A 16,131-nucleotide genomic window follows, 5' to 3' on the forward strand; every position below is an offset into this window, starting at 1 on the left:
TTCTGGTTTTCACTCTCATCCCTTTTTTCCTCAGCAATCACAGAATTAGTTTCCAAGCAGTTTTATATGGAAGCCCAGTTTCTGCTCTTATCACAAACTGGGATGCACTTAGGTTTCTAGTTGTTCACATATTTTCATGGAAAAACTGAGACTCTGATACTTTGCCCATCAAGACCTGAATAGCAGAAATGGGAAATGTAACAGTAAGAGCCCAACCTGACTCTGATGGAGGAACACACAGACTCATCCATACAGGGAACAGAGAGGAGAATTAAACCTGTACAGTGTTGTAGGATCATCCTCAAGCAATCACTGAATACCATGCTAATGCTTTTCCACCACGTGTACTTCGTAGTAATACTGAAGAAGCAGGTGCTGAAATCACAGCCTTTTAATGTTACTGAATGAAGGCTGCTGCCTTTGAACACCGGATTCTGCTCTGAAGATAACGTCCAGTTATAAACGTCCAGTTACGGTGCAGAGGCAGCCGGGATCCCCGGGCTGGGCCCTGCCCCACGCTGGGCAGCAGCGCCGCCCCTGCACGGCCCCTGCACCGCCCCAGCTCCCCCGGCTGCACTGCGCCCGCCTCACCCGCGGGTCGAGTCCAGACCCCACAGGGCCCTGGCAGCTCCGGTGTCTGCGCTCCCAGCCGTGTCCCTGCGGAGATGTGTCCGGCAGGGAAAGGCGGTGCTGGCAGCGACCTGGGAAGAGCCAAGGGCTCTCGAGTGTGTCCGGGTATCGGCAACGACTCTGTCACAGGCCTGAGGGAGAGAAGGTGGATTCTGTAGGAATCAGGCTTCGACCCAAAGGCATTTCAGCATCCAGAGCTCGGGATGGAGACTTAAGCAATGTTTTGCACACAAGATATTTGCTGACTGCTGTTGGGATGATTTTCCAATGCCTGGGGATCTAATACAAATTATCACCATGGTTTCAGAGGGAGGCATGGTTCCTCACTTCCAAGTCCCAGCAGGGGAAACATTCTGCTATGCACTCTTAAACAGGTGCTCTGCTATGTACCAGAGCTGGCTACATATTAATGCAGAGGACATTACTCCTGTGCCCACGTATCAAAACGCTTTCTAAGATGAGGAAAAAAGGCCTCAGTTAGGTTTTCGTAGGGAAAATTATTTCTTCCATAGCTTAAGTTTATAGCTTCTGCAAGTTCAGATTTGGAGACAAGTGTTGCAAAATTTTAGCTCAAAACATGTAGACATTGACATTTTTCATGTCAAGCTGTTGGATCCAATAAAATGATGGGAGAATCTCATCCTTCATTTTAAAAAGATTATGTTTCTGGTAAAGAAACACTATAAAAGTGAGACCACAACTACACCCAGAAAAGCAAGAAAAAAAAAGGCAAGGTAAATAAAAAGATACCAAACTCATTGTATGAATAAGGGTCTGATGGCTTAGTCAGGTGAAATGTTCAATTTTGGGTTGACAGCGTTGTGAACTCAGCTGAAAATGTGAACTAATGGATGGAAGAAAACATACGCTATTATTTCCTTGCTATACTGAGCACATTATCACTACTGATGGCATACCTTATAATTCCTAGAAAGCATAGTTTAGGAGTTAAGAAATTGTAATGATAATTTCAGAAAAGATAATTTAAGTCTGTTTGCCTAATTTCTGTGTTGTTCACAGGATTTCTATGAAGGTCTCTTGAAAGTGCTTGGAGAAGATGACGACGACGAACAGGAAGAAGTTAACCTCAAGCAGGGTTTACGTGAAATCCCTGAAATTTGTGAATTACACCAAGACATCCTGGCAGAACTGGAAGAAAGAGTCCTTAAATGGTAAGTAGGTGACAGCATGGTTTGATGGCCTTAACGTACCCGCACTGCAGGCAGGTGAACTCCTCAGCATTCCGCTGACCCCACCAGCAGGAGGCTGGGATGGCAGCAGAGAGGGAAGGCCTAGGACTGAACTATGCTGGCACATTCTAAATAAAGTGAATGTCAGGCTAAGAAACCAAATACTGAAACATTTGCGCAGTGCACAGCCCATGACTCCGAAATGGCCCCATCAGTCAGTGTGGGGACAGCCTGCTTATATGCATCATCCTGTGATGCCAGCTCACAGTCGTCACCAAGCAGTGTCACACTCATTGCCCGAAGGTCCCAGGCTCATGCCACGGGAGGCAGGAACAGCAGACATCAGAACCGATCCTAGAGATCATGTGCTCACAGAAATCCACACAGCAACAGCGTAGCCTGGATAAGGGACACCCACTTGCAGCCAGAAGCAGAAGCTGTGTCCAGAAAGGACACTTTCCACCCCCTGAGGACACATGGTGCTGCCCCAGCAAAGGCCCAGCCAAAGGATCAGCCCCCCGTGGTGCCCGTTTTCCTGCCCAGTTCATCAGTGAAGCACTCCCTCTTTCCTGCCATTTAACCTAGGCTTTAGCTGCACAATGTTCTCAGCCACTGTGGGTATAATACAATGAGAAAGAAGTACGGCTCTTCTTCTTTAATTTTTATTTAATTTATTTGCTGTTGCTTTTGTTTCTGTGGCCTTAGGGAGGAACACCAGAAAGTTGCTGATGTTTTCCTCTCAAGAAAATCAGGGCTGAATCACCACACAACATACATTATGCAGTTTGATAGGAATTTGGCTTTGCTAGATGAAACCTGCCTTAAATGTTCCCAACTGGCTACCATGATTCAGGAGTTTGAGGTAAGGCTCCCATGTTTTTGTACCCACACTGATGCATGGTTGTGCCACAGGGGTTCCACAAAGATACTTTTTTCTGCAACTCTACCAATGTTCACACAGGGTAGAATGGGAGAAGAGCTCTCCTCACACATCATGGTCCTAAAACTGAAGTGAGATATTCACATGTGCATGATGTGTTTCTGTCTCTGGGTCTGGGTCTGTAGCTCACACACCCCTGTGTGTGCATAGAGAATGCATGTTTGTGATCTACAGATCTGTCAGTGTGTTTTGCTGAAATGTATGCACATGGTGAAGTAGTTGCTCAGTCACTTATTAACTTGTTTATTAACTTTTTGAGGATGTGTTAGAGTTGTTTTTATTATTGTTTTTGTTGTTGTTGTTGTTATTGTTATTATTACCATCTCTTCGTATCTTCTTTCACTGCATTTTCCATCCTTTCTTTTGTACTAGGCCTGGCTAGGATGAAGTTAGGGTCAGCCTGCATAGGTGCTTAGCTGCTGGTGGCTATAAACCCACATCATCTTTACAATTGCATTTCTCAGCATTCTTAAATGCCCGTTAACTGCTTCCTCTGTTTACAGAGGATGTTGTGACAGGCAACACTGAACCGCACAGGAAACACAAACTCCACTGGCCTGACACATTAGGGTTCTTTTTATCCAGACTCCCCACATGGTCTGTAACCTCCAGGCCTGTAACCTCTGGCCCTGTAGCAAGAAACAGGTATTTTCCAGTTGTGTTATCTCAGTCATCTGTGCTGAACAACTGAAAAACTCCATCAAGATACAGAAATTCCATGATTCCTGATTACATTTTAAAGTACTGGCAATGTGGTCACTTCACATAATTTCAAAAACAAACCCATACGAGGATGGGAAAGTTCAGTTGAGCTACACTGACTCTATTGAGCTAAAATGGTTAATGCTGCTTTATTGTGCGTTTAGAACCTGTTTCTTGCTATGTTTATCTTGTGAGAGAAATAACAATCTTTACTTGGGTGGCAGAGGGGCTGTAAGGATAAATTAGTGACTGGACCTTAAAGGTTATTTAGAATGCTAGCTCTGTAGGGTATGGATTGTGTTTTTCTCTGCAGCACATGTGAAATGTCAAGAATAATAATTCATTTCAAAAGACATTTGGAAGTCAGCATTTACAGATACCTTGCAGTCACCACAATTATTTCCTGTTAGCAGCTGAGGGGGGCTGCGATGGCTCACACTGCTCTGAAGGTGGACTTGGCAAACGCAGGCTTTCTCCTGAGCGCCTGTATTCCCAGCATCCCTCCCATCCACATCCCTGTGCACGTCTGTCTTAACTATCAGCCTTGAGTTAGCTCTTATTTCTAAGAAAGAAGATGAGGCTTTTCCTAAGATGAGATCAGCAGGATTTTGCCCTGGAATCAGTGAGCTCTGTAACTTCTTGCCCTCTTGCACACCCGCACACACACACAAATGAGAAGGTATCTCTCAGTCCTTTCCTATTTCATTTTTTTAAAGCATGACCACTATTTGTTTTCCAGTCTAACAACAGAGAATTCAGGGCCTCATCTTGTTTGTGGCCCCTTCGACTTGAGTACTTGGGACTGAGAATGCTCAGCACAACCCTGAATGCACATTTGGTGAGAGCAGTCAGCCAATTAGAGGAGTACATGAAATGTCTCTACTGCCTTGGAAACGCTCTTTTGCCAGCATTCCTTTAAACAGTTAAATTCCTGTTCTCCTTTTGTCCCTTCACAGTTGGCAAACACTTCAGAAATGTTGGTCAATGAATACTGAAACCTGGTGAAACTCGACTGGGTTTTGGACTCAGATCCTGTAAGGAACAAGCTGGGTTTTGTGCCACTCCTCTCAGATCCTGTCAACTCCTGTTTCTTGGTGCCTCTGGAGATGTGGAGACTTTTGTGGATTGGGTTTTGTGGCTTGTTGTTGTTTTTGCAGCAATGTTGTGACACTTCACAGATATACAGCAAGGTTCCTATTTTAATGGAGCCCTTATAGAATAAAATAATTTAGGTTGGAAAAGACCCTTAAGGTTATCGAGTCCAACTGTAAACCCAACACTGCCACTAAAGCACACCCCTAAGGGCCTTTCATAAACCCATGCTGACTGGGCCTGATATGCGGCAACATGCAGTGGGTCGAATCTAGAGGGTAAATGTAAAGAGAAAAATGCGACTTCTTTTCCATGTGTGCATTAAATCAGATCACAACCTCACTTTATTTTTCTCGTAAACACTCTCTGGACACTCAGTTCCAACTCAATCACAGGAAGATGCTAAATTTTTTTGCTAAATTCCATGTGTTGAAATAAAATACTAAAAAATCACAGGCAGAAGAAATTTTCAGTCCAAAAACGGAACAACGATGACGAGCTTCATTGAGATCTGATACCTCTGTCTTCAGATGCCACCCTAAAATCTTTATCCCACCTTTATCTTTGTAATGGTATTCGCTTTCCTCCTGTTTCCCTCTGAATCCAAACTATTTGTGAATGATGCCATCATAGGAAATAAACTGTTTAGAGTACTTCTTTATAGTCACAAAGAAAGTACCCCCTAGCAAGCTGGGAATGGTTCAATGGAATTTGTGCATGCAACTGGTAGCAAACTTCCATAGCATGCATCAGTGAAGACGAGTGTTTGCTGCCGAGCTCACACATCCCTGATCTTTGTGTTTCCTTTCCCTTCCACTGAGGACAGCAGAGCTCTGGTGGCAGCCCTCAGAGTGTGAAACACCAGCTTCTGACAGTGGTGCAGCGCGTCTTCCAGTATCGTGTGCTGCTCACAGGTCAGTACAATCCCTCTCAAAGGTACTTGGTGGAAACCCTCCCCGGGCGTTCTGTGCCTCCGCTGTGTCACACGTTGATGCCAAGACAGCTGAAATAGGGCTGAAGCAGTGTGGCATGTCCTGGGAGCTTCAATATGCTTAGTACAGGATTTGGGAAATGTCAGGGAGACTGGGAAGGAGCAGGCAGTTCTTCAGCACAACCTTGCTGAAAGGTCACCAAAAAGTGCAAGGTCAGGTGCTTTTAGCCATTCTTTCTTGGCTTTTTCCTTCTGTGAATTAGGAGAGGCAGAGTTCAGCCTCCCTAATAGCAAACAGGTTTGATTTTATTTATGCTAAGGGCAATTACCAAAGACAGCAGGGGACAGCAGTCCCCAGCAAGGGGACTCTGCACTGCATCCTGTTTGACAGTGGCAAGCACCTCTCCTCTGGCTCCAGTGTACCCAGTGCTGCACCCTAAGCCCTGTGCACCCTACACCTAAGGCTAGTCACAAGTTTAAGTCAAAATCCCAGTCCAGTTTCTCTGCATTGTAGGAGGCAGAGATCCACATTTACATTAACAGTGCATGTACAGATTCTGCATTCGCAGTAACACCTTCCCTTTACATTCAGGACCATATATGTCACTCCCACCTGGAGTCTCCCCAAGGGAGGTTGTTTCCTCTCGTGACTCATTCTCTGCAAGCCACAGCAAACCCAGCAAGTCTGAGCTTGCAAGGGGAGCAAGCTTTCTGGAGCAGGATGTGGCCCCTAGAAAGAATTGTGAAGTTTAGGTTTCTAAATAATGAACTGGTTTGAGACAGAAATGGTGAAATGTAACAATCTCAGTGCTGTCAAGTACTTTAGTCAGATCAGAACACAAAAGAGCAGGGATTCATAGACATAAAGATGGAGAAATGCTTTGGGAGTATGTATATGTGGGGCTGGAGAGGGATGCAAGATGAGTTATGCATGCAACAGTAAAAAGGAAGCCATAAACCCTGCCCATACTCAACAGCCGATGAAGGGCACAGCATATTAGAAGGGACTCCTATAAATGCAGCAGAACATAGTGACCATACCAAATTTTTATTCACAGCACAGAGTAGCAGCAGTTTCATCTTGCTCCAGACACTTTGACCAAGGATGCAACTTAATATTCACAGCTGGGTTTGCTTTTTCAGTACGAGCAATACAAAGGAACACAGGATGCCAACAGCAGGAGTGTTTTTCTCTCTGACTTGCTTCCCTCTCCATGTCTGTCTACATTAAGGGCAACTTTTCAGACTTGCGGGTTGCAGTACTTAGTGGTCTCACATGATCCTCACTGTGGTTTTAGTACATGCACACAAATACTGCATCTAAGAAAAAGGACTTAGGATGTCCCTATCAGAAATATCCCCACTATGCTCCATTTTTTCTGCACCTTTCTGTGGTCCATAAGGTAAATTGCAAGCATGAAACATGTTTGCATGAAGTTTTGTGAGAGAGCTGGAAGGGTTTCAGTGCAGCTCCGGTGATTGGCTTCCATCTGTGCCTGATGAGATCCTTGAGATCCTCCTTGTCCCAGGTACTGGCACTAAGTGGGAAAAAGAAAGCTTTGGTGTACAGTGAGATAAGGTCTGCTGGATATAACAGAAAATAGGTTTACTGCTTCCATTCTTCACCTCCAGAAACCAAGCCTCTCTTTGCCTGCTAGGACAGAGTGGGTCTGGAACAGTGCAGCCCTTCAGATTCTCTAAACACCGTAAAAAACCATTAAAATACAGAGGTGTACTTGTGTGTTCATAACTGGCTGTTTCTACCAGATAAGGAAGGGTATTTTGTGCAGATATTGGTTGCCAATTACTGTACTACAGCCAAAAGGAGTTGCTCACTCAGTTAAATATCCACAGCCAAGGACAGAGCATGCAGCTGTGAGGAGGAATGCTAAAGATTGCCTTTACCACATAGCATTACCACACAACTCCTTCCTGCCTGGCTGGGTACAGGCAGATGCTTTCCTGAATGCATGTAAAAGCCGGGTAGATTTTGGGACACCAGGGAGGGCACAGCCCTAGAAAGAGAAGTGTATATGGACAGGACATCCAAGGGAACGGATATCCATGCTCAGCACTGTTCTCAGCACAGAGGTCGTGTTCTTGGATGCGTAATTTAGGAGCCTGGATTCATCAAAAAGACAAGAATGAAGCATTAATGGATTAGACTTTTACAATGGTGGCACTCATATACTACAGTCATTAAAAGCATAAAGACCCAGAGAAGGAACAGACAGATGATCCAAGGCAAGCAGTCCAAACAAAACTGTCAGGTTACAGGTTTGTATATAATGCAAATATAATTCCTGTAAATGTAAGTCCTATTGTGTGTATTTTACAGAACCTACTTTCAGAATGTGATTGAGTTCAGTAGTAATCACTGAACTCTGCATAGAACCAGTCTCCTTCCTGTCTCCACAAAATGCATATAATTAATTTAATCTAAATATAGAAAATCAGTCATTACAGCCAACACCATTCATTCAGATAGAAAAATAGAATTAATTAGAACAATAATTATTTATAAAGTGGTGCTACTCAGCAATTCTCTTGGCTGAGAAACAAGGAAATGTTTTTGTCACTCTCTGTTGATTTGTTTATACCTGCCAAGTTAACGTGTTAAGTCAAATCTGTATCAATGCTCTTGCATTGATTCTCAAAGTAGAATGCAAAGATGAGTTTTTCTTTGGAAAGAGGCTATATACACTTTGAGAATAAAGTGATACGGGACATTGCTGTGGACACCCTGTCCCTGGCAGTGCCCAAGGCCAGGTTGGACAGGGCTTTGAGCAGCCTGGGCTGGTGGAGGTGTCCCTGCACATGGGGTGTTGGACTGGGGGGGCTTTGAGGTCCCTTCCCACCCAAACCATCCCAGGATTCTGTAATTTGGATTTTATGTTTTAGCTAATAACACTGCAAATTATGTGGGTCTGTATTCTGACTGATGGATGTCTGTGTTTGTTTATTATTTTCTACAGATTACTTGAATAATCTTTGCCCTGATTCTACAGAGTATGAAGCTACACAAGGTAAAATGAAATGGCTAGAACAAAAATTCTACTTTACTAATTCTGCTTCTAAAGAGGTACAGGTTCTATACTGGTAGTATATAGAGGAGGACTATTTTTCAGATTTTGTGTTAATAGGTTAGATGTAAGATCTAGAAGAACTGATTTCTAATTTATACAAATTATTTAGGGCAAGAACTCTGTCTTTGTTTCACTGAAGCACGTGGGCTTCCTACAATTTTGACACAATGAATTGACAGAAGAAGAAATTATCATCATTATACAAGTGTAGGGCAGCTACTGCAGTTCTGCCGAGTCATCAGGGAAATCCTAGTCCTCTTTGGCCCTGTCCTCATTTGCCCTGGTCACTGTAAAGTCAATTGGGATGGTTCAACCTGCTCGTTTGTGTACACCCTGCTGTGCTCTGCCAACTCTGGAGAAACCCGTGAGGATTGAATTGTGTATCTGGATTCTGGATTCCCAAGTAAACTTCAAATACATTGCATAAAAATCAGTTCTGCTCAATCAAGAACAAATCCAGATGTTCAGCTGCTAACACCATCCTTTCCAACACATAAGATGGATAAAGCAGAAGTCTCTTACTTCCACTGAAGTCAAAGCAAGGTTTAGCTGTGGCCTCAGTGGGAGTAGCTTCCAGGCTGGAGCAAGCAGTAATAGCATGGTGTTAATGGCACCAGTTTACCTCTGTGTTACACTGAGTGTAAATTCAAACCAACTCATAGCGATGAGGTCTGTGACTGACTGAAGGTCGGTCTGTTCTGACCAAGGGCAGAGTCTCGGGCAAGATTTAGGACCCGTCACTGACCGTGGGACTGCAGCTGTACCAGTAACTTAGACAAGGCCAGGGCAGATGCTCAAGCCCTGTGGCCACAGCTGCCCCTCTTGTTTGTGGCTGCCACACGCTCGTCACATTTTTGGCCAGCGAGGTCTCGCATGCTCCCAGATGCACCCCCAAATGGACAGGATGCCCCGTTCCACAGGGGAAGAGGTCTGAGATAAGGACCTGAGCCGTGCTATGCCACCGCTGTCAGGGCCAGCAAACATGGCCTGGCCCAGGTTATTTGCCAGCGGAGAACCCGGATGTTAATTCATGTCACCACTTCATGGACACCTCTGTCAGCAAGGGATGAGCTGTCCTTTCCCTCAGCACTAAGGGGACACAGATCACCTTAGACTGCCATGCCACACTGCTGGGGATGTTTGCTTTTTTTTAAAGATGCCCTTGCAAACAGAAGGGATTTGGGTTATTTTGCTACTCTCTTATGTGGTTTATGGTGGTTTTTTTTGCTTCATCCCTCAGCTGCCTTATTCATTGTTTCTGAAATCACGGACCGAGCCAACGACAGCATGCTCCAAGCGGTGAGTCCTACCATGACACACGCTCTCCTGATCGATAGTGTCTTTTCTGCACATCTGCTGAAGTGAATAAATTTCTCTGCTGAATTCTGAAGCCTCCTCCAGGGTGGGACTCAAGGGTTTATACAGACCTGGTTTACAGTGTTTCAGATACGGAGTAGGTCACACACAGAATCACACAGAATCTCAGGAGTTGGAAGGGACCTTGAAAGCTCATCCAGTCCAACCCCCCTGCCAGAGCAGGATCACCTAAACTAGGTCACACGGGGACGCATCCAGGCGGGTTTTGAATGTCTCCAGGGAAGGAGAGTTACTGGTCTATGCAGAAGGTCTATGCCCTTTAGCACAGCTGTGCAAGATGTAAGTCACCGTCGCAAGCTGCACAAAGTTTTTTCCCTCCTGGGGTAGCTGAAATGGTATGTGGAACAGTGAAGGGAGAGACGAGAATTTTCGTGGCTCTGTTTCTAACCTGGGATGGTTTTAGCTATGAAATGTTGAAGGCATCACACAAGTCCTGTCAAAGACAGCACTCTGCTTCAGCCAGCAGACAGCGTGTAAACTGTCAGCTATGCTGATCTCCTTGGTCGCTTACTCTCAGCTTTATTTAAAGATGCCTTATGTATCAGCACAAACTATTTTGTCATCAGCCCTTGTAGTAGATAGGATGTGGACATAATGTGGGAGGGAAGTCTTTGTAGATTAAATGGTAGTTGCATTACAGCTAAACATAATGGTGAAGGAGGAGGAGAGGAGAGAGAAAGAACAACAGAAAAGCGACGCATGGAAACAGTGGTGTCCATACAGACCGGTTCTGACTGATGTTCAGCATTGACAGCAATGACTAGGAGTTAAGTACGACATAAACACTATTCTGTTGCCAAGACAGAAGAACAGATGAAGACCGCAGGAAGGACGTGGTCTAACAAGCCCAGAGTTTTATCAAAAAAAGAAATGTAATCTGGCCCCTCTACAGAATGACTCTGAAACTACAGACTTACTCAGCAAAGTTTTCAACAGGTTTAATTCTGATTTTTCTTTCTCCTCAGGCAAAGAATTATAATCATACTTTGCCATTATTAAAGCTTTCTTTGTACCAAAATAAGAAATATTTCATCAGAAAACTGAGATCTCAGGAAAAGCTTCCACAGTAATCTCAGAGCTTTAGGGACACCTGTATTAGAGGTTGGGAACTGTAAGAGCTCAGTTCCTGACAGATCAAGGTCATACCTCATTTTCTGGCACCTCTGCTTCCTTACAACTCACTCAGATTTAGGGGAGATTTGTATGAATACTTTTCTCAAGTTAGAAGTATACATACGTGACCAAAATGGAATTTGCTGTGTCGCATTACCATGCAGTGGTTTATCTCTGCTAAGCCATGCTTTAATTTGAAGAACATCACCATATTGTCTTGAGTTTTTCAGATGTCACAGACTGTATTATAATTGCTATTAATAATGTCTGTTTTGGAACAATTTCATTGCAACTTCTGCATAGATTTTTACACTTCATTTTTTATCATATCATCAGAGCACATCTGCTCTTTTTTAAAACTGTGGCCTGAAAGAGATGAAACAAAATTTCCGTCTTTCCCATCTGTGTGAATGCTGTGGGTCTTGTGAAGGCACAGGTTCATGAGAATCAAAGTTTGACATTCTGCTACATCAGAGGTTTTTTCCTGAATTAATATCCCATCCACAAAAGCCACAACCAGCAGTTTTCTGTCTCTCAGATTTAAAAACAATGCAAAGAATTTAAGACATTACTCTAATTACAGAACAAACAGAACAATGCCACTCAAGTTAGAGCGTTAATAACTTGTCATGTACCTGGGTGAAGTTCTAAGCAGTAATTTAGACTTGGCATGTACATGGAAGGAGGAAGATTTCTGCTGCCACTTACCAACTCATCAAACTACACTATCTGACAGGAGCATTGAATTATCATCTACATTTTCTGCTGAATATCAAAGATTCATTATTAGCTTTTTTGTTTTATGATAATAAGACTCTAGCAGGTTTTCTATGGGCCAGAGAAAATGGCCTCAAAATGGCCAGAGAAGGATTTCTGCCACCCACATCTGCAGTACTGGTTGGGTGGAGCTTTGTTTTCATTTTTTAATCACAGCTCGTGAGGGATATTTGGAAGGAGAATGATGATAGTTTTCAGGTGAATGAAGAAAACAACACAAACAGGGAATTTCAGGGGACCTGCAAAGAAGTTGTACCCCCCTCAGCTGCCCACATTCCCAGATAAATCCCTGGCCTTCACATGTGATGGCTGTTTGACTTCCTGCAGGAAACGAGTTGATACCTCTCTGTCCGTTTCCTGGTGAACACGTGTCCGTTCTGCGCACGTCAGCATTACAACAGGCGCCTCCGCCAGCAGCCTAAGAAAAGCTGAGGCGTATCTGAGCGGCAGCAACCGCTCCTCTTGCTCTTGTAGAAACCTCAGTGATGAGTGCTAGCATTGGCCACGAGTGTGTGCGCAGGAGGGCACTGCCTTTTCTGCGGATGAAGAACAGGTTTCCAGTGTGGAAGCTGTCAATTTGACAAGTTTTGCGAGGGCTAAAATACCCTTTAGTGATGGGAAAGTCCTTTGCAAATGTCTTTTGCAAATGTCAGCTGTCCCATGATCCCTGGTATTTCCTGTGCTATTAGTCTATACGTTCTGTTTCCATTTCGCTGGCCTATGGTATTTTAGAAATGACCTGAAAAATTCCATTTGTTACTTCCTGCATTGCAAAAGAGATATCTGACAGCTGAAATTCTTGAAAATGTGTCTGTTGCCAGTTATATTGCATGGTCACAATGCAGCCCTGTGCTGGTCCAGGCTGTAGGTGTTTCCGTATGTTTGATATGCGGTTAGGGATTAAGAACTAAACTTAGCATCATGCTAAACAAGTGTAATATTTCACCAGGGCAGTAACATATGGAGGTTATTTCAGGCTTATCTCAAAAAGCAAGCCAAGATAGGTACATTAATTGTGTTAGCTGAAATCCAGAGTAAATTAGCCTTGACAGACCATCATGTTACATGGATATGCTCCTTCTGGTATCTGTGATAGCTTTCTTAATTAGCTGATTCTGTGGACAGCACTAATTTGTATCAGGCAGATACACTGTATGATCTAATCGAGTTTAACTAAGCCCAGGGGTATCTTAATGCCAGTCAGTGGAGCACAGGAAAACAGACCATTATCTGTCACAGCAGAAAACTGCAGTCAGAAGCTGCCAGGTCATAAAGGTGTATATCAAATACGGTCTTTAGTCTGTAGTTTATCTGAGTGTGTAACTGAGGATTTAGGATACAGTGGCTAACCTGGACAAGAGACTCCTAATTTTCAGACATATTGCAGTGATGACGCATAGCTGCTATGCAGCCTATTCTATTGTTCTGACCAGATAAAACCACAGCTGAATCCTATGTACAAGTCTTGGTTTTGGCAGCCTCACCTGCTAAATGGAAGATTTGAAAAGACTCTAGAAATACTGCTAAAGTACAGACATCCCTTCTTCCTCCTTTGTATATTCATCCAATACCATCTTTTTATGAGAGCACAAGCTTAGCTAAATTGATCTTCATAGATAGATAAGTTCATGCCACATGCCAGTGCCCACTGACTGTGCTTTAAGGCCAGGTAGGCAGTTAATAGCATCAGAGTTCAATAATAAACTTCCTGAGTTTTGCAAAGCATCAAAAGAGAGATGCAGCTTCATTAACCTTCTAAATCCCTTCTTGCAAAGCCATTAATCTGTTATCGCAGGATAGAAACCTTCAGATAATCCAAACAACCGTCTTACAGTATCAAAGCATGCTTAGGATTATTGGTGTCATGCCACTAACGCACAGGCCTTTGGGGGAGATACCGTACTTTCTGTATGCAGTTAGCAGGCCCTTTCAAAGATAAACTGAGGTATCAGAGGTAACAGGACTGTAGAAGGCCACAGCAGATGTGAATGCAGGTGATGAGGTTTTATAAAACCTGTAAGGCTGGAAGAAGACTTTCTGGGCGTAAAATCCCTGAGATCATTTCTCTCTGAAACCTAGTTCTGCAATAGCACTTTTAGAGAAATAAAATGGTGAGGAGGGGTGAGGGAAGGCTTGCCTGCTTGTTGAAAGAACGGTCACCATGCGGTCTCCTAAACGCTGTTTCTCTCCCCCAGGAAAATTTGCAGAAGCTGGTACACATTGAGCACAGCGTGAGAGGGCAGAGTGGCCTCCTCCAGCCAGGAAGGGTGAGTGCTGCAGGCAGACCGACGCTGATAAGGGCACTGTTTCCGGCCAGCTACATCTCTGACTGCGTGGATGGCCGGATTTCAGACCTCTACAGGTGTTGTTGACTGAGCTACTGTGATAAGAGTTAGAGCGCTGGTCTGTGTACAAAGCCACCACTGCAGTGCGCTGAGATGTGCCCGGAGCCACGGGCTTGGAAAGATGTGCACTGCCTCTGTGCATTGCCCCTGCTTTTACACAGAGCAGCCATTTGACTTCACGCCAGCTGTCCTCAGCCATGTGTAGTGTGCTTTGATGGAGCTGCTGTTTTCCTCTCTGTATACTCCTGCTGAAAGGTTGCGACACCAGCAGTATTTGCATGCAGCCTGGAAAGGCTCGGAGTTTTATTTGGCTGAGTAAGAGCCTTAAATCAGGGGAAATTATTTGTTTTCAAATGTTTATTCTTGCCTTCCCCCACTGATGCTTTTACTGCAAGACACCATTTTTAAGCAGTACATGAACAGAAATGTGGGAGAGAGTATAGCTCTGTCTTGCTGAACACATCAAATGCAAATTTCTCCTGGCTTTCAAACCTGTCTGGTTTCCTCAGCCCCAACCTTCCTCTACACTTCAAAAGATTTCTTTCTTGAGATCTGCAACTCTAAATTTCCCTTCAGTCCACCAGTATCTTTAGCAAAATTAATGAAGCCATTTTCAAGGCATGCATACTTGTAGCATAAGAATCCTCAGTCAACCTCTGTTTTTTCTCTCACATCAGTACTCTCACTTGCCCTTCCCAAGTAATGCTTTAACAAATTCTGCAAAGCCAAGAATTTGTGGGATTGGTCTCTTTGATTATAAATGACTGTTAATGCACTGATGTAGTTCAGTTATTCTAGACCTTATCAAATGTTACTGCAATCAAGTTCCAGTTTAGCTGCTTCCATACATAGTCCTGTCCAGATACGTAGTAACAATATGGATCGACAAAGTACTGTGTTTGTAAACATGTACAGATTATGTATGCAGGCGTAGTTAGGTGGATGTAGTGTGCTGAAACCTGTGGTTTCAGCTTTTCTTTTTGGTCTCTCTATTGTAGAGTTAATTTAAAGACAAGAGCTCTCATCTTGTTAGCTTTGCAGTCTGTGACAGCCACCGCTGACCACAGCCCACAGAGCAGAAGCAGTGGGCTGAGGAGCAAGGGGTTTCCAACCCACTCCGTACTGATAGAAATGCAAGCCATGAAGAGCAGCAGGGCCAACGCAGGCAAAGACTAAGCCAGAGAATAAGGAGCAAGGACAGAAGCAAGTGTTGGGGTATCTATTTCCTCCTATGCCGCTGAAAGCAGAGTGGCTCTTTCTGCAGGAGGAATACTCTCTTTTCTCAATAAGATTCAGAATGAGAAGTCTCAGGATTACAATCTGCTGTTTTCTCTTTCAGATCTTTGTTAAAGAGGGAACGCTGATGAAAGTCTCTGGCAAAAACAGGCACCCTCGGCACTTGTTCTTGGTAAGATTTCTTTCATATTTTTACTGCCTCTCCCATATCTTCTCCTGCACTTACACAGCCCTGAGCCATGGCAGAAGCTTTCAGGCTGCAAGTCATTTAACCCAGCTGTGATGTGGTGAGTTGGTTCCCGGTGCTGACTGGGCTGCAGCCCTCTTCACCCACACTAGCCCCACGTACAGGAATATGGGGTGTGCAGCACAGCTACATACAGCCTTGGCTGGCCATGGCTCTGCCAAGGAGAGCAGGTTTCCAAGGTGATCAGGAGGATGGGAGCTCCTAAATATTTCCAGCAATTAAGCTTCCCAGTTGAAAGGTCTTAGGAGATCTGATCAGAAGCAACAGAGAGCACCCTACTGCTAAAAGCCCTAACTACCCACAAGTCTACGGAAGCTTTCTTTGGACTCCCTTGGGAGAGATTTGTATCCTTGACACTCAGGACTGGGTTTTAGTTCCTGCCATCCCCATCTATGTAAACTACCTGGTAACTGTGTGCATCGCCTCAGTACAGTCCCTCCAAACACACACCTCCAGCTTCCTGCT

The 16,131-nt window shown here is 44.2% G+C and overlaps 1 protein-coding gene across 1 annotated transcript in view; it reads left to right on the forward strand.

Moving 5' to 3' along the window:
• The window catches only part of FGD5 (FYVE, RhoGEF and PH domain containing 5), an 84,698-nt gene that overhangs the window by 47,771 nt on the left and 20,796 nt on the right, over window positions 1–16,131 (forward strand). Inside the window, exons 5-11 of the mRNA XM_010191451.1 lie at window positions 1,651–1,802; window positions 2,526–2,682; window positions 5,381–5,468; window positions 8,461–8,511; window positions 9,812–9,870; window positions 14,034–14,105; window positions 15,523–15,591. Coding sequence (XP_010189753.1) covers window positions 1,651–1,802; window positions 2,526–2,682; window positions 5,381–5,468; window positions 8,461–8,511; window positions 9,812–9,870; window positions 14,034–14,105; window positions 15,523–15,591 — 648 coding nt within the window. The remainder of the gene's footprint in view (window positions 1–1,650; window positions 1,803–2,525; window positions 2,683–5,380; window positions 5,469–8,460; window positions 8,512–9,811; window positions 9,871–14,033; window positions 14,106–15,522; window positions 15,592–16,131) is intronic.

The sequence above is a fragment of the Mesitornis unicolor genome, unplaced genomic scaffold (assembly GCF_000695765.1).
Source record: "Mesitornis unicolor isolate BGI_N332 unplaced genomic scaffold, ASM69576v1 scaffold22469, whole genome shotgun sequence".
Taxonomy (NCBI): domain Eukaryota; kingdom Metazoa; phylum Chordata; class Aves; order Mesitornithiformes; family Mesitornithidae; genus Mesitornis; species Mesitornis unicolor.